The sequence below is a fragment of the Triturus cristatus genome, chromosome 8 (assembly GCF_964204655.1).
Source record: "Triturus cristatus chromosome 8, aTriCri1.1, whole genome shotgun sequence".
Classification (NCBI taxonomy): domain Eukaryota; kingdom Metazoa; phylum Chordata; class Amphibia; order Caudata; family Salamandridae; genus Triturus; species Triturus cristatus.
This window is the reverse complement of record NC_140591.1, coordinates 1,303,441,915-1,303,463,038: the sequence shown is the minus strand read 5'-3', so window position 1 is coordinate 1,303,463,038 and position 21,124 is coordinate 1,303,441,915. Positions and strand designations below refer to the sequence as shown.

Genomic DNA, 21,124 nt, shown 5'->3' with positions numbered 1-21,124 from the left:
CCTTCACACCAAATTTGTACAAACCATCAAGCAGCGGGAACTATTGGATGCCTGGAGACTGTGTAATCCCACCCTAAGAGAATTTACTTATTTCTACCCAGTACATCAAACCCAATCACGTATGGACTATTTTATTGTATCTCATAACGTTTCTCAGTCTATACAGTCTGCTGATATTGGTTATGCTAATTTCTGATCATGCCCCCATTTCCATTTTACTAGACATACTTAATAATCCAAATGGATCTAAGCGCTGACGTTTTAATAACTTCCTACTCCTGGACCCTATATTTTCTTCTTTTTTTACCTCTTTTTCAAGCGAATATTTTCATTTTGATGAATCTGAGAAATTATCTTTTCATATTTTCTGGGACACTTTTAAGGCGGATGCTCGTGACTTTGCGGCACATGCATCAAGCTATTTTGTGATCACAAACCGTGTGATTTGCAAAAATCGTCAGTTTGCTATCACAAAATGGTGTTTCCTAATGCATTAAAGTTTTTTTTATTCACAATTTAGGTAATTAAATTTTTGGGGATTCCCTAAATTGGGAATACAAATGGGGAAATCGCAATTTGCAATTACCTAATGCACATGCATGAAGCCTTTCCTATATGCAAGCTGTGCATTTAGGAAACACTAATTAACTTCAAGTTGATGTTAACCATGTGCATACTTTGAAAATATGCACAAAACTGCACTTTTCAAAGTGCCATGTGCATCTTTTTTTGTTAGGGGCACCTCAAGGGGCCTTATGCCCCCCCACCTCCAAAGCACCCTTGCCTTTGCAGTACCTAATTTGCGATTACCAATTAGGTAATCGCAATTTTGGCAATGCATGAACATTCTCACCTATAGGCCTTGAGGCCCATAGGAAAGAATGGAGTCGCATTTGCAAATAGCGATTCCCTAATTGCGATTCTTATGGAATTGCAATTAGAGAAGCACTATTTGCTCTCTTTTGTGTTGCATTGCATTTTGCGATAACCAAATCTCAATTTCTAAAATATAAAAAAAAATAAAAAATTATTGCTATTTGGTCATCACAAAATGAAACTTTTATGCATGTGCCCCTTTATTATCAACTATGTTTAAAGAAAAAAAAAAAAGAATGCCCGCTAACTTGCCACTGAACGTTTTTCCAAAAATAAAGAGACTGGAACATTCCTATTACATTTCCAAGTCGAAAGCATGCTTATATGAGCTTATAGCAACTTACTTTAATAAGGAATACACTGATAATGCTTCATTATCTAGCGCAAATTTCTATGGGGTGTCAGAATAAATCAGGCAAATTATCTCAAGGGCAAACACAATAAGCTTAAGATTGAATCAATTATAGATGCTCAACAGAGTTCCAAATATAAAGATTCAGAAATCTTACAAGAGTTTCTTCAGTTTTATAAATCTTTATATATACTGGAAACCTTGCCTTCGAATACTGAGATTGTAGACTACCTTTCTACTATCAAGAAATCCATTAATACATAGCTAAACCTTGACCCATTAGAATTCGATTACTCACATGACGAATTACATACAGGATTGTATACACTCAAAAAAGATAAGGCTCCAGACTAGGGGTGGGCGGAATTTGCATAATCGCGTTACGCAAATCTCCGCGAAACGGTAAAAAATCTCCGCGAACATGCAGAAATTCCGCGAACACGCGGAATTGCTTGTTCGCGATGCTTTTTTCCTGTTCACAATTGCGGTTTGCGTGCTCGGGGAGAAATATCTCGCGAACATGCATTTTGAGAACGCGAACAAGAAAAAATTTCGCGAAGTCGCGGAAAGCAGAATTTTGGCCAATCTTGCGTTCTCCGCGGAACGCGAAATTACCGAAATCCAGCAAATTCCGCGAGCGGAACGGAATTTACCGCCCAGGCCTACTCCAGACCCAGATGGATTTACTGTAAAAAAAAAAAAAATGTTTCTCTGTTGGTCCTTCCAAAATTGACTGCTCTCATAACTTCCTTTTCACATACTGGTAAATCTTCTGGATCCTTTCTGGATGCTTTAATTTGCCTAATTCCAAAAGAAGGTAAAGACCTCCATTATTGTAGAAAATATAGGCCAATTTATTTAGTAAATATGGACTACAAAATCTTTTCCAAAGCTTTGGCCTGGAGGCTGGAATCTTCTTCTTGACAAGGAGCAATATACTTTTGTTAGAGGACGTTTCATTACAGATAACACCCATTTATTTTTTTACATAGTGTTCACAACCTCCCATAAATCTGACTCTATAGCTGCAATTGCACTAGACACAGAGAAAGCATTTGATAAGGTTTATTGGCCTTTTCTCTTTCAAACACTTAAATGGTTTGGTCCAAAAAATGTAACTTTAATCTCTTTTCATTCTTTAAACCCTAAAGCGGCAAATTTTGCTAATGGCCTAACCTCCTCATATTTTACTCTAGGCAGAGGTGTCACACAAGGATGTCCCCTATCTCCTTGTATCTTTAATCTAGCACTGGAACCTTTTTTTCTAAAATACGACAAAATCCAAAAGTTCACGGTTTCAAATCTAATAATTTACAAATTAAATTCGCAGCATATGCGGATATTCGATTATTTCTTTCACAACCCCAATCTCGCCTTCCTGCTTTTCTACAAGTAGTAACTTCATACTCCTTTGTTTCCGGCTACAAACGAAATAATGAAAAGTGCAAGATTTTACCCTTAACCAAATTTACGTTTAAAGATGATTTTATTGTGTCCAATTTTGTATGGAATCCTCAACATATAAAATACTTGGGGCTATATTTTACCCCATCAATTAAAACATCAATTTCATTAAATATAGAAAAATGTTTACTGAAGTTGTCCGCTTGAACTGATAAATGGCACCCTCTCAATCTCTCCTGGTGGGGCCGTTGTGATACTCTCAAAATGATGTTCTCCCCATCATACTTTACATCATTTCTAACATACTAATTGCTATACAATTTAAGTCTTTAAGAAAATCAATTCCATACTATCCTCTTTTCTCAGGAGCAATAAAAGAGCCTGCATGTCATTACCAAAACATATGAATCCGAAACTAGAAGGAGGGGTAAATTTCCCCCATTTCCCTAATTATCACAAAGAGTTTGTTACGTCAATCCTCTAAGTGGATCACAGATTTTTCATTGGTTTCCCCACTCTGGGTCTCACTTGAACAATCTTACCTCCTTCATTTCTCTTTTCAATAATATTGGTCTTTCACTCGTAAACCTCAACATTTATTCACTCCCATTTTTAAGTACTCGAGTAAACTATTAAAATCGGTTTTGTCATGTCAGCCTACGGATTCTGAACCATTTCTCAAGCCCGCTAAATGGCAAAACAAATTCATACTTCTTAAAGATAAACCTTTTTATTGGAAAGTTTGGAGACTAAAAGGTCTAATGTGGGAAAATCAATTATTCAACAATGATACAGTTATGTAATTTTCTCATGCTCATCTTGTTTTGGCTTCCCTCCTTTCGGAACAAATATCAATTATTAAAAAACGCTTTATGTCTTGCTCATGCTCAGTTCAATTAATCTCCTCTCCCTGCTCCCACAACGGTCAATCAAATCCATAATCTCAGTAACACAAGTCCTAAGGCTTCCATCATATATTCTTACTTGCGCACACCCAGTATCACTAGAGACAAAATTAATGTAGAATTAACCTGAGAGCAAGATTTGGGTGGGGAATAGTCCATTCACACCTGGAATAAAATTAGAAAAACTTCTAGAGCAGCTAACACAACACAGATATATATATATATGACTTCTCTCTACCAAAACTTTACGCAGGATGAACACTGATGTATCAGATACATGCTGGTCTTGCTCCTCAATACATGCCGATTTAAAACATTTACTTTTTAAATATCCTTTTGTTCATGAGTTTTGAAAGTGTATTTGGGATCAGATTAACTTAATATTTGATTTTACAGTTTCTTTTTACATAACTAATATTTTTCTATGTACTCTATCGGAGGACTGGGACAACTGTTCTTCAAAAGTATACATTTTGGATTTGCCGATAACAGTAGTATTTCAACAAATTACCAAGAATTGGAAAATGTATCCAAGCTATTCTTTCAAGCTTAGTGGTATTTAGTTTGCCATAATCATAGACTAGATACAGCTTTTGTGTATCCCATTTCTCTTGTTAGGAAACGCTTATTGTTATGGTCCCGTCACAAAGTTTATTGATATTGATGTGAAACATTCTTTTATGCAGACTCCAATGGAACAAGAAGTTTTAAAGCCTCGTTGACATTTCGTACTTTATAACGATAAATATTTAAGTGGGTTTAATAGATCTAAGGTTACAATTTTGTATATGCTACCAGACTTGGTTTATCCTTAAGTATTTTCTTTTTTCCTTCTTTGATATTATAACCAAACTTCTTTGTATAATATTATGTTGTATTATTCACTTTAATAAACATTTTCTTTTACTTAAAAAAAAAGGGAATAATGGCAGACAGGAGCATATATCTAGCACTTATTTGTGTGTATGTTCTGGATACGCAGACTTGAAGCCAGCCTCCTATCTACCTGCTGTATGTCATAATGTTGCACAATGGCAGTGACTGCATAGTGGCATCGGAATGACATTTGAAAGACAACCCAAATCGATTCTGAAATTTTAGACAGTGGCTCCACATTGCATTTTCAAGAAAACATGTATAAAAGAGGAATTCAGATAACCCCACTTTCTTCCAGTCCTGGGTTACTCTTGACAAAGGAAGGCTGTGCTCCACAGAGTTCTCAAAGTGCTGCTGTCCAAACTGGGCTCGAGTCTGCCAAATAAGTACTCACCCAGAGAAGAGGGGACATCACCTTGAGTATACACTTTCTGCTGGTGGAGCTGAAGGCATTTAGGAAGTGAAGAAAAGGCTGCACGCCAGCCTGCTGAAAGACAGGAGTATGTATAACCCTGCAAGAGGAAAGCCTGTACAGGAGGAGTAGTCCAGCATATCCCGGTCATTGGGAGCAACTCAAGAAAGGTTGATTTGTCGGAGAAAGAAGCCAGGAGTTACCAGTGTCATGGAGGGTACCCACATTTGCTTTGAGCAGGTCCCCTGTAAGCTGCTTAAAACTGTACCAGAAGAAGTATTCCATGCCGCCAAGCAGTTTCCCACAGGCTTAGCAGACTGGTGGTGCTACTGCTGATGCTGCGAGTGAAAGTTCTCTCCGCCAAAATAAAAAGCCGTGACCAGCCTGGAGGCTACAGCTGCCAGAAGACACAACTGCAAGGGATTCTACCTCGAAGCTGCAACTGCCACACCAGAACACCTGTCCCCAGCTGGCCTGGAGGGCCACAACAGAGGACAAGTGCTGCTGCACTGTTATTCCTCATCAATGTGCTCTACAAATATCAACCCAAGCAAGGCTGCTGCCCTGGCCTCACCCAGAGAGGATCCACCGTCCTTGGGGTAGGAGCTGGAGTGCACCTGCCGCACAACCAGACTGCTACCATAATCAGCAGGTAAAATGAGGGCTGCACCAGGGACAAGAAACTAAATACATGTAGACGGGACTGCTGCACATTAAGACTTTTTGCCACAAAGTGGTAACTGAATTTCACACTTTACCTGTGAGGTTATTGGAGCCTTCTTCATCCCTGGCTAATCGTGCCCAAACCTATAATGTGCTGGGGACTGTAGATACAAGATCTGGACTACAGCAGGGGGAAGAGGGATACTGAGAAGAGAGTGTAGCGCCTCACTGTTGAATTAAACTTAGTTTGCAACTCTGTAGGACCTTTCCATTAGCTTGAACAATAGTTATTTCTGCTGTCTGAGCGTTTTAGATAAATGATAAGTGCTGGGCTGGACATTACTCTATTGTTTCTGTTGGATGGCTGTTGAGTTCTGTGCATTTCTCCCCTCCCTCCGCCCACACTATCTCAATGAGAAGCCTGTGACTGCTCGCTCTCATTTCCCTAAGAATCAAGTGCAGATAAGGATGTGCTTGGTCTATTTGCAAAGCAATGGTAGGCTGGGCCCCAGGACTACAACCCCTCAACTACAACTGTGGGTACAGTAAACCCTGTCTGCCCTATTGCCCCCAACCCAGAATGGTGTTTGACAGATCCCATATTGAGGGGACCTGGGCTGGCAGTTCCGGATTGACTGTTCCTAGTCAGGCACAACCACGTCTGATGTACAGAGGGCTGCTCTGTCTCAGGTGGCAGAGTGGCCAAAAAGTGATAGACCGGAAAGTAGCAGAGTAAGGACCACTGGATACGATTAATTCAGGCACTCCACCACTTTTTTTGCTTTTCTAACTAAAGAAAAACGGTGGTTTCTGAGCTCAAGCACCTGAGATTCCCATCTGGAGTTTTCCAAGGTTTATTGGGATGGCTCGTGGGGTTCACAACCACACTTGGTCCAATGTGGGGTGTTCATTGTGTGGTTTATTATATGAATCAGAAACTCTCCACATATTAGATAGCTTCAAACAGCCATTTGGCATTCCATTTGGACAGTCCCTTACATAGGGTCTCTTGACACGGGCAGCGCATTTGCCAAGGAATGTGGTACATTAGACCTGGAGAAACATAGGGTTTTGCAGATTCTGTTGCTCTGGGCAGTGGTAAGGAGTTGGTTACTCTGTACCTGAGAGGGATGTTTATGATGCAGAGTATTACAATACGAAGCAGCTGTCCTGTGTGGTGCAGGGATGTTGACACAGACTGGTTTGATGTCTAATTGGTTAAATTAGTAAACCGAACTTCAGCAGTAATTCATAAAGAAAGGTGCAAGCCAATTCCATTTAATTATCTAAATGTATTCTTCTAAACTGACTCTACAAAAAAACAACAAAAAAACTATTCCTCCCCATTGAGGATTATGCCCCAGGTGCTCAGCAGAGTACAGATTTAATCAAAATGTTTGAGAATGTCCAAGTTATTTGTCCCTTGTTCTCATCAACAGCAGACAGTGATCATGTGGAGCTTGAATCTGCTTTGTCCTGAGTGGTCTCTATGGGCTTGATCAGATGCATGACCCACTAGCCACGGGAATGTAAGTTTGCTGCCCTGGTGTTTTTGTGGGCTAAGCACCGAGTTCACCTGGTCTGAAAATATTCCTTAGCTCCCAAGAATGAAAACTGGGAAAGAGAATCCGCTGATGGTTCATGGTACACTTTGCAGCCAAAGGACCAAGAGCAATGGGCTAGACAGGTCAGACCCAGAAGCGACTTGTGAGGTTAACTCACGAGGGATACAAATTAAAGGCCCCCACAGACAGCAATCTTTATTTATTTATTTTTCTTGGATCCTTGGGAGGTTATTGCCTATTCTGCCCCAGAGAGTTGCTTGATATGCTAGAGGTTGACCAGTGATATCTACAGAGAGCATTTTGGGTCAGATACATGAAGCTGTCAAGCAGTCATAACCCTCGAGGGTCTCTAAATCACAAAGTTTCAACCACCAAATTCCTTTTTAGTATTTACTAAATCCATTGTGAGATTTGGTAAGGACTCACTGAATCACAATATATTTTAGAGATGCACACTGAACCAAAATTTGGATGACATGTGCTTGGGGCATCCCTTTCAAACTGGTATTACAAATGCTCTGTATCTAGCAGTGTAGCAAGGAGGGGGCACAACTTTTGAGGAAGGCAGACCCCCACCCTGCTCCCACCTGTGGCTGTCACAGGAGGAATAATCGCCATCACCCCCCTCCCCCCTGCTCTTACATGCGGCCGCCATAGGGCGGCAAACAAAGGGACAGCCACAGGTGGCCAAAGGCCTAGCTATGCCAATGTATGCATCAATGGGTTGCAGCCACAATTTTGTTTGGAAACCACTGATAAGTTCACAGTAACGCGAAGGAAGGGCAACCCAATTGCAAAGGGAAAGGGGTCTCTACAGGTTCCTTTCCGTTTTGTGATTTAAAAAAAAAAACATTTTGTTTGAGAGTAGTCAATCAGTGGACCAGTGTCAACTCCTAAACAGCTTAAGATGAGCATTTTTTATGTAGACCTCTTTCCTTTAACAATAAAATGTTTTATTTAAGAAAACAAAAATCTTAATTTCAATCTTATTACAGGCATGTAATCTCCTGGCCCCAGCAGGCCACCATCCTTGAGATGCCATTCAATCGGAGTGAGTCGCAATTTGCAACCTACCTCATGAACAGTAATGAGGTCATTCGAATTACGAAACACTCCCAATGGCGATTTTGTCAAATGGCCTAATAGTGCATACGTCAATTTGACAAATCAGTATTGAGTCACAAAAAGTGCGCAATCTCCTACCACTTTTGAGCATTTTGTGTTAGGACATCCGGCCCTTCGTTCCATTCTCTCTGCCTAATGTAAATGGCTTTATCAGACTCTGTTTCAGGGACCCAGAAGGAGAACTTTGTTACCACTAATCCTTTATGGGTTCCGAAGTAGCGTGCTACTCGCCGAAAAAGCGCTTCAACACCCCATCAAAGATAGCAAGCGCTATATAAATGTAAACCTTTTTCCCTCCTTCCACTATCCTTCTCAATCCAAATAACTGACTAACATATCCACCACTCAAATTACTTTCATATTTTCACTATACTAATTCACCACAAATCGTTTATCAGTTCCGGGGTAGCGTGCTACTCACCGAAAAAAGTGCTTTGATGCCTCGTCAGCAGCAGTAAGCGCTATATAAAGGCTATTACAATATCATCATCAATTGTTCTTTATTCGGTGGTTAAAAACCATCATAAAAGAGTACATTATAATACAATTTTGAAAAAAAGCGTTACATCAATATACAAGAACATTGAATGAGACTATAAGCATAAAATTCATTATCACTGTACAAACATCATAAAAAACCTGATCGCTATTGGAAAATGGGAAATCCTAGAAGGTCGTTAACAGAACTATCCTCTAGTTATCCTGAGTCTTAGTGCAAATTTCAGGAAACTGATAACAGAGCATAAGGTTAGTGGGTCACTGGCCCTTTGTAAAAAGATCAGTGCATCTTTAGCATGGATAAACCTAGACTTTTTTAAAATCTCCTTTAAAAATCTGCGTCTTGGGGTTGCATACCAGGGGCATAGAAGTACAAAATGAAGGGTGTCCTGCGGAGACTTATTGTCGCAACCGCAGGCACCCTTCTGCTCAATTGAATGACTAAAACCAGCTGGTTCAGCTAGTAAAAAAGGTAAAAAATTGAGCCTAAAAACGTGCCATTAAAAACCTGTCTTGGGCATTATACACAACACATAGGTAAGGTTCAATCCCGTCATTAGTTTCGAGTCTGCTGTGAGTGATCACTGAGGGTTTAGCCCCTTCCACAATGGATCTGACAAGAGATCTTTGGTCCCAAAAATTTCTCTTAAGGGTCTTCTTGTCCTGTAGGGTAATCCTTGACGGGTTTAGGTACAAATCATTTCGGCCCATACTATCCAGGCTAGATTTCACGTAATTCAGCCATGGGATGTTTAGGCTTTTATCCCTCCCTAGACAATCTGTTAGGATCTGTCTGCTTAGTACAGCTTCCGGGTTACACCAAATTTTTAACCACGCCAGGATTGGTCTGAGTTTAATCAGATCCTCTAAATAGGGTCTTCCCAATTCTCTGTGTGCGATAAAAGCAGATGTGCAATTAGGGACTTTTAGGATTGAGCGAAAAATTTTGTTTTCTTCCCTCTGCAGTGGGTCAAGGTTTATAAAGCCCCATACTTCTGAACCATACGTGACTCTAGAACAACACATCGAGCTATACAGGTTCATTGATTGTTCCGGGGACCAGCGCCCAACTCTCCTCCCATATCCTGCTATTGCCCCTGTTGATGCCGCCAATTTGCCGCATCTTTCCTGTATCAGTGGGGCAAATTTCAGGCCCTCATCAAACAGCACACCTAGATATGAGAAAGATTGCGCCCTATCTAGCGTGTGATTCCCGATTTTATAAGTAAAGCTGGTCCGGGGTTTGTGACCTGCTGTCATCACATACGATTTTTTTAAATTGACAGACAGTTCTAGTGCACCCATAAATTCAACAAACCCGTCGATTAAAATCTGAAGACTTTTAGGGGTGCGTGCCAAAAGGACCGCGTCGTCTGCATACAGCAGCACCGGGATGTTGCGTGTACCTACCCTTGGACAGTCTGTTTTTAAATTAATTAAAAATTGTTCTAAACTATTTATATATATGGAAAATAAAAAAGGGGCCAGTATGCAACCCTGCCTGACACCACTAGTGCATTTAAAAGGATCAGTCAACCCCCCATCCATGTTATAACGCACTCTGGCAGAGGTCTCTCTGTGCAGTTCCCTCAGCGTGCAAATAATACCCGGGTCAACCCCTAAATGACTCAACATTAACCAGAGCTTGTTCCTATTTACGTGGTCAAAGGCCGCAGCCAAATCCATAAATCCCAAGTAGATGGCTTCTTTACTGGCTTTTGTATATTTGGCGACCAACATGTAGAGGTTCAGGCATTGGTCGGTAGTGGACCTACCTGACCGAAAGCCATACTGAACATCCGAGATAATAATAGTATCCTCAGCCCAATCGATCAGTCTTTTCAGTAGGACTCTTCCTAAAATTTTAGCCGGAACGTCTATCAGGGAGATTGGACGATAACATTGGGGGTTATCTCTGTTACCCTTCTATAAAATGGGTACTATAATGGCTGACGACCAGGACCTAGGCAAACCCACCATAATAGCAGCATTTATTACTCTGGTTAAAATGGGGGCCCATAATTCTACGTTACTCAAAAACAGGTCCGGCGGGGTCCCATCAGGACCCGGGGCTTTGTTTTTGGTTAGTCCCTCTATGCCCAAAACTATTTCTTCCAGCGTAAACTCTAGGAACTGTCCCTGCGTAGCCACCCACCTCTCCTCTATACTGTCCCCCTCCCCATGGTTATACAAGCCCTCAAAATACGCTGTCCACTGTTCCGGGAGGATGTTTGTGGCAGCTGAGGGAGATGCTTTGTCCTGAAAACAAGGGGTATTTATTATTTTCCAAAATTCCGTTACATTCCTATTTTCAGAGGCCTCCCTCAAAGCCGCCCACGCTTCCCCCTGCAGCGCGACTTTCCTTCTTTTAAGTTCCTTCTTGTAATTTAGTCTGCACATGTGGACTTTTGGTAGGTCCCTGGGTTTACTGCTGAGGGCTTTTTTTAAATCCCCCAGAGCTCGTGTACAGTCCCCATCAAACCATCTCGGGAAATTTGGGATGGTCTTTGCTGGAGCCTTGGTGCGCAACAATCCGTCCACCAGTTTGGTAAATTGGCCAAAAGCGTGGGTTAAACTAGCCCCCTCAACTGACAAGTCTAGACATTTATCAATACATCCCAAGGGGACCCTTCCTGCAAAGAAGCGCTGTTCCTGTGTTGTTTCTGTCTGGCCACTTCGCCACGCCTCGCGGCCCCCGCTTCGCGGGAGCCGCTCGTAGGCTTAGACTCTCTCTGGGGAATATCCTTTCAGCCTCCCTTCACGTGCTTTGAGCACCAACGCGCCCCTTGCAAGCTGTCATCTGGTCAACAGGGGTAGAGGCGGGACTGTGAGGACCAGCATTCCTAGCGGCGTGGATCGGCCGCAGCTGGTCCTCTTCCCGCCCCCTCCTCCTCCTCTTTAAAAATCTGTGTGGAGTGAGTGAGCCTTGGGACCCTTCCTGCAAAGAAGCGCTGTTCCTGTGTTGTTGCTGTCTGGCCACTTCGCCACGCCTCGCGGCCCCCGCTTCGCGGGAGCCGCTCGTAGGCTTAGACTCTCTCTGGGGAATATCCTGTCAGCCTCCCTTCACGTGCTTTGAGCACCAACGCGCCCCTTGCAAGCTGTCATCTGGTCAACAGGGGTAGAGGCGGGACTGCGAGGACCAGCATTCCTAGCGGCGTGGATCGGCCGCAGCTGGTCCTCTTCCCGCCCCTTCCTCTTGTTTTTCCTTCATAGCTTGTGTGGACAACGCGCACGCGGGACGCGCGCGGGGCAACGACCGGGCTAAGAGCGGGCCGTTTGAGGCCGTTCGAGGACGGCAGAGGACGGCCCTGGCCCACCCCCCTTATTGCTCCTAACCTGCTTGTTATTGTATCATCGTGCTGAGACAGGTAAGCTTAAACTGAAGCTTCCTAGTTAGTAAGTCGAGTGACGACCCTGATCTCATCGTAAGCACCATGAGTACTAGGATGACACGTAGCAAAGCCTTCAAAGGTGGTTCACAAATCTGTGGCCCTATGGACGACTTCATCACCCGCACAAATATAGCCATCGATGAAGAAATATCTAAACTTCAAACCCGGGTATCCCTAGAATTGGTAGCTGCACGTAGGCTGTCTGAGGTAATTGCCCTCTCGAAGAAATCATCCCTAGGACATATAGCCTCTGCTGTCACTCCAGCACGCCCTGCCTGCCCAAATAGTATTACCACCCAGGTTGATTTACACCAGCCCCCGATTACTTCCACCCTCACTCCGCCCTTAGAACAATCACGCATTACAGAAGAGCTAAGTCTCGCTGCACCTTCTCACGCCCAGACCCCCACCCTTAATCCCCTTTCCCAAGTATTCCCAACTACTTCCCGTGTTAGTGGTGCACAACCCAAAAGAAAACGCCAATCACGCTCAGCCTACTCTCGTAAAAAGGCAAAGGTCACAGTCTCCCACCAGCTCACAATGACCAACACTCAGGCACGTAATGCTCTACCTGAGGGTTCCTTGAGCACACAGTCAGTATGCCAAAGTATGGGAGAGGGTCCAGCCAACACCACCCCAGTAGACGAGGGGGCGCAGGTACAAGACCAGGGAAGGAATGATAAGGAATTTATAGATCAAGTCTGGGAAACATTAAAAAAACTTCTCTCACCACTCGACTTAAGATTGTCTAGGATAGAAAACAATCTACTCGAGATGGAGAAGAGCATTATTGCTCTGGCCACTCTTGGCCTGAGAAGTCTCGAAAACCAGGGCGTGTCCTTGTCCGACCCACTTTCGCCAGCCCCTGTTTTGCAAGCTGAGCAGCACCCCCCACCAGTACCTGTTGCTGTAAGGCCTGTTCCTAAGCCGAAGACTGTGGCTGTGGATCAAGTTTCCATAACCGCTAAACCTCAGGCTACCAAACCGCAGATTCCCACACGGAACTCTAAGCCTGGAAAAGTAAACCCAAACCTGGTAGCATCTGCCAGACCCCAGCCTACAGAAACCCAGGGTCCTCGTCCAAAAGAAAATTTTAGAGGAGGCTATATAGACCTTCCACCAGAGGCCAATGACTATGTGGTCGTGTTGACAGGCGTCCCTGTGATTGGCACTGACCAACACGAAAACCACTGGTCATTGAAAAATAAAACTATGCACTGGCTTAACGTCAACAGACCGATTTCCAATGGCAAAAGAAGCCGAGTAATGATGGTCCGTAGAATATCCTGGGTGGGCCCAACCAAGAAATCTAAGCAAGGGGACTGTGTAGTTGTAACTTTTGAAGACCCACATACGGCGCACCATATCTGTTCCTGGCCAACTAGTGAAGATTCTTTAGTCATACCAAGGCCGCTATCCTATTTTTACCCCCCACGCCAATTGCATACCCAAGCGGATAACTGGTCCTTGGTGCAGCTCCACCCATGGAACACCCATCCCATGAGGCAAAAGAATACTCTTTTACACTGGAATGGCCTTTCAACCTACAATAGATTTGGAGGCCTGGAGGAGGTCGATTGACTTTCTATGTTCCCAGCATGCCCACAACTAGAAAAAGCATTGTCTCCACATGTTATAGACATAATTGGAAATCCAACCAACGGCCCTCCAACTAGCCAAGCCGGGATTCTGACTCTCTTGCCCCGGGCCATGGAACCGATCAAAATGGCCATTTTAGATTGCAAAAGAGTGGAAACGAGGCCAGACAGCCCCTGTTCGATCCCCCCTCCTCCAGTACAATCTAATCCAATGGAGATCGACCTGCCTGATGGAGTTGCCTCCCCAGGCGATTCTTCACTGAGGGTCTTAAGCTGGAATGTGGCTGGCCTTGTACGTAACTTTGATAACCCGGAATGGAACACCTTCCTGGCTCCCTATGACATTTGCTTGCTACAGGAAACATGGTGCCAGGAACCTAGACATAGAGTGGGGTTTTCGACCTTCTATGTTCCGGCTGTATGTCACCAAGGTTCTAAAGGACGCCCATCCGGTGGTCTTCTCATCTGGATCAACATAGCACTAGATCTCAGTGTTTCTCAAAGGACCACCGAAACACCTGTCCTTCAATGGCTAACAGTGCACTACAAAGGGGGAAGGAAACTAGAACTATTTAATCTCTACTTAAGGGGCAATAGGAACGGAGGATCTCTAAACTCTTTAGGCTTAAGTAACTACCTGTCTGCCTGTGACGCCGACTCTCTCGTCCTGCTGGCAGGCGATTTTAATTGCTGTTTTGAGCCTTTAGCCAAAGAAGATATTCTGGATACCAACGAGGAGGATAACAGGAGGGGCATCCCTATTCTGAACCTCGAACCGATCCCTAAATGGACACAAAAGGCGATCGATATAAATGCTCTTTGCATGGAGCATAACTTGAGAGCAACGAATGGGCGTTCTAAATCAGATCCCATGGGTGCCCATACATACAATAGGACGGGCCACTCATCCAGAATTGACTTTGTTATGCTCAACTATAACCTCTGGCCATATCATCAAGACATGGAGGTTTTAGAGACCTGTGACAGCGACCACAACCCCCTCGCTTTAACCATTTCTGTCCCCTGGCAAACTGGGTCTCAAGAAACCACTAATCAGTTATGGAAAGCTTCACATGAGATTCTTCCCTCAAACTGTGGCAGACGTCTTAAATGGGCAAGAGTCTCAGCGGATGAGGCTAGGATGTCACAAGCTGAAACCATCTTACTACAGGCTGAATCTAGGTTTGATAGCACGAATAGCGATAGCAAGATGTTTTTATCGTTATTTACGGAGACTGTAACGGCACTAAGTGGGCTGTTCATCATTCCCAAACCCAGCTCCAGAACTGCTTCAAAGGGGGCCCTGAGAACAAGTGAAAAGTGGTTCACAGCCAAGTGTCGACTTGCTAAGGGTGATCTTGTTGCTGCAGTTAAAGGAAAAGACCAAGCTACCATCAGGTCTGCAAGGAAACTGTATAGGAAAACTGTGACTGAGGCCAAGCGGACATATGATTTCAACTTTTGGCGTGACCTAACGGAGGCGAGCACAAGGAAAGATGCTAAGGGGTTCTGGGACTTGCTAAGATCAAGAGACAAGCCCATTGATCAACAACTGACTTGTAATATCCCTGGTGTTGCCTGGCTTGCCCACTTTTCGAAATTGTATTCGGCTCAGACAGGGCCTCCGCAACCAGACCCGCTCCCAAGGCTCAGTTCCACAGATTTCCCACCAAATGAAGTCCTATTTACCACCTTGGAAGTAGAGAAGGCAATCAGGTGTATTGTTTCTAACAAAGCGGCAGGACCTGATGGGATCCCGGGCGACTTGATAAAAAATAATCCCCCATTTTGGAACAGATTAATTGCTGCTCTTCTTAATGAGGTTATGTTGGGGGGGTCTTTCCCTGACTCTTGGAGGGGCGCTGAAGTAGTCCCCATTTTCAAGAAGGGTAGCAGGGAAGACCCAGCCAATTACCGACCCATCAGTTTGCTGGATTCGACGCAAAAGGTAGCGGGGAAAGTGGTATTGGGCAGGATTCTGGAGTGGGTGGATGAAAATCAGATATTGTCTGATTTCCAAGCGGGTTTTAGATCAGGGACAGGCACCGTCGAGCAGACATTCCGCCTTTTAATGCTCTATTGGAAGGTAGTGGTGCTAGGAGGGGGCAGCTTATACTTAGTCTTCATAGACTTAAAAACAGCCTTCGACCTGGTTCCAAGAGCATTATTGTGGAAGGTCCTTGACGAGTTAGGTCTACCTCCCTATTTGTTGGCCTTGCTGATAAAAATCCATGAAAACAACTTTGCCCAAATCAGATGGGGTGCCCAGGGAGAAAAAACCCCGTGTATTCCAGTAGACAGGGGCGTCCGCCAGGGGTGTGTGCTTGCCCCCACTCTGTTTTCGCTTTACGTCAATGGAGTGGTGGAGCACCTTCTTCAACATCCTGCAGATGCACCATCCCTGGCTGGAAGGAAAATCCCGACGCTCCTGTTTGCGGACGACACCCTCCTGATTTCGAAATCACCTGCAGGCATACAGTCATTACTTTCCAGCTTCAAGGCCTTCTGTGACACCAAGGGATTGGCCATAAATATTGGCAAGACCAAATTTCTTGTCCTCAACCCTCCTAAGAAATCTGTTAAACCCCCCCACTCTAGACTCTGTCACATTAGAACGGGTCAAAGAATTTGACTATCTAGGCATACGTCTTTGTGATAGTATGAGCTGGAAGGCCCATCACCAAAAAGTGTTTCTAACCCATAAGAGGGTTGTTGGTGCTTTACTTAAAGAGCAGCGTGCATCTTCCATAAAACCTCTTGGGGCACTTCTTGATATTTATAGGGGTAGGGTTGTGAGTGCAGCACTGTATGGCGCAGAACTTTGGGGTACCCAGAGAGTGGATACTTTGGCCCACCTAGAAAATAAATTTCACAAAGATCTGATGAGGCTACCCCAGAGCACCCCCACAATCCCCCTCTTGCTGGACGCAGGTACTCGTCCAATCTGCGAGCAAGCTAAATTACGCCCCTTACTACTATGGTCTAGAATTTGGAACGTCCCCGAACTCCACAGTTATGCAGACGCCCTAAAAGATGTACTGTCCTTATCTGGCTGGCATAAGATCGCCTGGCTCAGAGAGCTCAAGAGGGCATTATACAAGCTCGGTCTGGGAGCTGCGTGGGAAAATAAAACAGCACCTCCTAAACAAGAACTGAAGAAGGCTTACTGGTCTTGGGTGGATAACGAGAGACTTGGTAAATCAAATCACCCAAGATCTGTTGCCAACTTCTTGATGGTTAAAGATATCCCCTCCAGAGAACCATATTTGGACTTGATTCACAGTTCACATGATAGGGCATTATATTTTAAATTCAGGGTTGGGGTCTTACCTTTATGTCAGTTTACCTCTACCTGGAAACCACCACTGCAAACTGTACCCTATTGCCCATTCTGCGAGCTAAAAATCGAATCTGTCGCACACTTTCTATTTGAGTGTCGAGTCTATATGGCCCCTAGGCGGAGGTGGTTGAAGCCTCTTTGTAGGAGCCTGGGAACTCGCTCACATCTGGAAGCTATAAGAATACTGCTCTCAGATACAAGACCCTTTTTTGCCATTTGTTTGGCTAAATTCCTAGGCTGGGCTTGGCGCATAAGATCTGCTAAACAACTGACGATACAGTAAAGTGTCCCTTTTTCATTTTTTATAAATTCTAAGATTATCTCGTGTAAATATGAAATGTTTTTAATGGTAATACGAATTGTAAATTGCTTTGTTTCGACCATTGTTTTTATGCTGTCATGTTTTGCTTTTATGATATGTTTTTATATCGAATAAAGCTTTACTACTACTTTATCCATTAAGGACCGGTAAAATCTTTCGCCATCTAATTTCGCCCACCTGAGTCTTCTTCCTTGGTCTATTGCTCTCTCGGCAATGTCCTCAACTGGGGTCCACTTTCGTTTAGGCAGATAAAAAAACTCCATAACCAAGGGATTATGGTCGCTAAAGGGGCTCCACTCAATTCCCACAGTGATAATACGGTGCTTTAGGCATCTGGGGACAAAAATATAGTCAATAAAGGAAGAGCACCCTCTGCCTTTAAAGGTGGGTGGAAGAGTGCCATCTTGCCCCAGTGGAATTAAGTCAATCGTGTGCTCCAGATCATGAGAGGAAATGAGCTTTCCTAATTCTACACCGTTCAATGAATGGCTAAAATGAGGACCTTTTTCTACTGGGCAATTTGACCAATTAGCGTTAATGGGAAACAATAGGGGGCATAAATGACAGTTCATGTCACCCACTACTATTGTCAGTGGGGTCGCAGCGCCATTAGCAGGTGCCAGCTCTTGACTCAATCTATGGTCTAGTTCGCCCAAAGTAGGACTACCATTTCCTAGGGGGCCAATGTTGTACACATTAAACAGCACTAGCCTTACCCCTTTATTCCTAAACCCTAGAGCTTGAATATTCCAAGCAAACCAATCTGCACTGGACCAGGAGCCTTCAATATTTAAGTCAACGTATATTGACAGACCTCCTTTAGCACGACCTGAGGAGGTTTTTTGTGCAGGTATAAAGAAGCATTTGTATCCTGCCAGGTGAAATTGGGAGTTATCTGTGGCCCAAGTTTCTTGCAGGCAAATTATGTGGAAATGAGCAATATATTGCTGCCAGTCCACATTTCTAAATTTGCCTGCCAAGCCAGCTATGTTCCATGAGATTATTCTCAATCCCTCTTCCACTCTTTTGACAGGCCCTGTCCCAGACATCCCTTGGAAATTGATCGGTAACCCAGATTTGGGGCTATGAGGTAACTTCTGAGAGTTCTTGCCCTGCTGTGTTTGATTTAGGGCTAATCCTCGTAATCCTGGGGGTGTGTGAGGGCGTCCCCTCAACGTGTAATAAGGGGCTTCCAACATATGTGATGAGCTCCTGCGCCTGCCCACCTCTGGGAGTACCTGGCTAACCTCCTTCGCCGGAAGGGGAGTAGCCAATGTCCCCCCTCTATTATCTAAACCTCCCCCTGCCAGGGACTCCTGACCAGTTTCTATGTTAATGGTATCCTGTTTTGGTGAGGTATGCTGGGACATTAGTCAGTCGTTCTCATCTAGCGATCTTAATGGGTTAAATCTATTTGCCCAACCTGGGTATAATCTTTCTCTGGTTCCTGCCATTACAATACATTGTGTGGAAGTTAAATTGTGATGAGAGTTATTCTGACAATGAACTGAGTGAACTTGGCAGACTATAAACCAGACGAACCCTGAAAAAAATCCCATATGATGAGTCAGTCTGAATCCTGGTGCGGCATTAAAATAAATTCCACAATGCAGAAACTAATTTAAGTTCGTTGTGGATATGCATGCTGATGTCATTAAACGTAAAGAGATTTACGCTTAGTTGGTCTGGCCGTAATTAGTTAATAGGTAGCTGACAAAGGTGAACAGTTCGAAAACTAACAGGATCACCCTACAAAAGCAGCAGTAACACATGAGCTGCCAGGATTCATCACACTGAAAACCCAGGAGGCGAGCAGAAAGGTGCAGCCCAAGGTCATGGACTCCGTTTCGTCTCGTACGATAATGTTGAAGGGGTTTTATTACGTTTTTTTTAAATTGAAGCCCACATCCATAGTTGGGCGTCATTGTGCTCAGATTACTTTAACGTAAGTGCAATTGAAGCTTAAAAACATCGCACTACCTACAACCCTTTTACTTGCTTAGTGTAACTATGCTGCACTCGATTGCATTAGCGTGGCAATGATGCTATGCGGAGCGTGGAAAGGGCAGGATACTAATAGGAAGTGGCTGTTTAACCTCTCGGAAACGCATTACAGCGCAGTTCCTCTGAGCGCAAGAGAGTCTGCTTTCACTGATGCCAACGGTGCGGTTGCAACACTACCGGTTTGTGCGCATTTACAGAACAAAAGATTAATCTATATATGTGGTTCTGAACTAGGAGTGCCTAATAGGCGGGAGGTATCGCAAAAAGGGTCAGACTAAAGTCTAGCTTCTCCCCGCGCGGCTGCCCTTTCCAGGAAACGTTCAGAGGGCAGAGGAAGGTTACCGCTGCAGACTATCTACGTGCAGAATGCGGTAGGCTGTCCTAAGGATTTTGGTGACATTCAGACAGGAGAGCAGTTTCCATTTGGTGACATTCAGACAGGAGCGCTGTTCTCACGCCAATGGGTGGGGCTTTCGGGTCTGTACAGCTACGTTCTGGCTGCGCGCTTGAGGAGGGCACGAGCATTCGCCAGGGGCTCGATTACTGCCCTGAGCCAACAACATGTCAACTGGGGATGCCCTAGTCGCTTAAGAGGAAGCTAGATGTACGCGCAGCGTTGCCTGAAGATGAAGAGCGCGGAAAGCCCTGCAGCTCCACGCTCGTCTTCTCACCTATCTGTCTCACTGAAAGGGACGAGCTGTAGGCTGTGACAGCCCAGGGAGGCGGAGAGATTGGCACAGGCGCAGTACACGTAGTGACTTCGTGATTGCTCCTCCTCTCCGCTCCTGGGGTCTGTGTGCAGGGGCGGGGGCGTCTACTATACCTCCTGATGTAGTCCGTCTCGAAGGGCTTCAAGTACGGGTCCGTCTCCATGAGCCGGGATAGCTCGGGCGGGACCACGGCATCTTCAGCGGCCATAGCAGCAGTCAGGCCGAGCAGTCGATGCCTGAGAGAATCGGCGAGTCTGCTGTCAGCTAAGAGGAGGCGGACGGGGTTGCGGGCTGTGACAACGCCGCCGCATTTATAGGCTCTCCTGCTGCCGCCCCCCTCGGACAGGAGGCGTCGGGGTCACTGCCCGTGGGGACCTGTCACTCACTCCCCTTGAGGCTTGTATCTCTGCCCAGTCCGAGAGACAGGGCATAGTTTCTCTGGACGACTCCCTGCATAAGGTCAAGCAGTCACCATTCCTTTATATCCGCCCCCTCTAAGTTTCTTTAAGTACAAAATAGAAACTTTTCGGCGGTTTCCTCTCAACTACCAACTTAAGAGTGCAATACATGTTTAGACGAAAGTTCAGTTTTCACACTGGGAATGAGGACCATTCAGTCTCAGCGATTTGGTCAGTCTGAGTTGTATGAGCCCATAGAGTGACTGATACAGTGACATGCGAGGCGACCGATGCTAAGGTTCCACATTCCGTGCCCTATTCCTCACTATGTGCTGTTTGAGGCCACGCCTTAAAGCAGACACACTGAACAAGTAACCCTCGAATTCTTCCTCCATACTGAAAACATCAACTCTAATTAATAAAGGGAAAAACTCCCACAATTCTCGCTGCAATAAAAAGCATCAACACTCACCCACCCGTTAATGTGAGTAATGGGAGGAGGAATGTGGAATAATAGTATAGAAGATTACCAGTAAGTAATCTGAGCATTACCTTCCTCACCCACTTTACTCACTAATACCAATGCATTAGTCTGCATAAAGAAAGACATATACAGCCAAGATCGTGCTATGCACCCATTTATTCAAAGAGCATGAAATGATCATACTAAAAAAGGAAACTTCT

At 44.5% G+C, this 21,124-nt stretch overlaps 1 protein-coding gene across 1 annotated transcript in view; it reads right to left on the bottom strand.

Moving 5' to 3' along the window:
- The window catches only part of GBE1 (1,4-alpha-glucan branching enzyme 1), a 753,232-nt gene extending 732,913 nt beyond the window's left edge, over positions 1-20,319 (bottom strand). Inside the window, exon 1 of the mRNA XM_085623022.1 lies at positions 20,156-20,319. Within this exon, the coding sequence (XP_085479148.1) occupies positions 20,156-20,250 (95 nt within the window). The 5' untranslated portion in view covers positions 20,251-20,319. The remainder of the gene's footprint in view (positions 1-20,155) is intronic.
- Between the last annotated feature and the right edge of the window lie 805 nt (positions 20,320-21,124).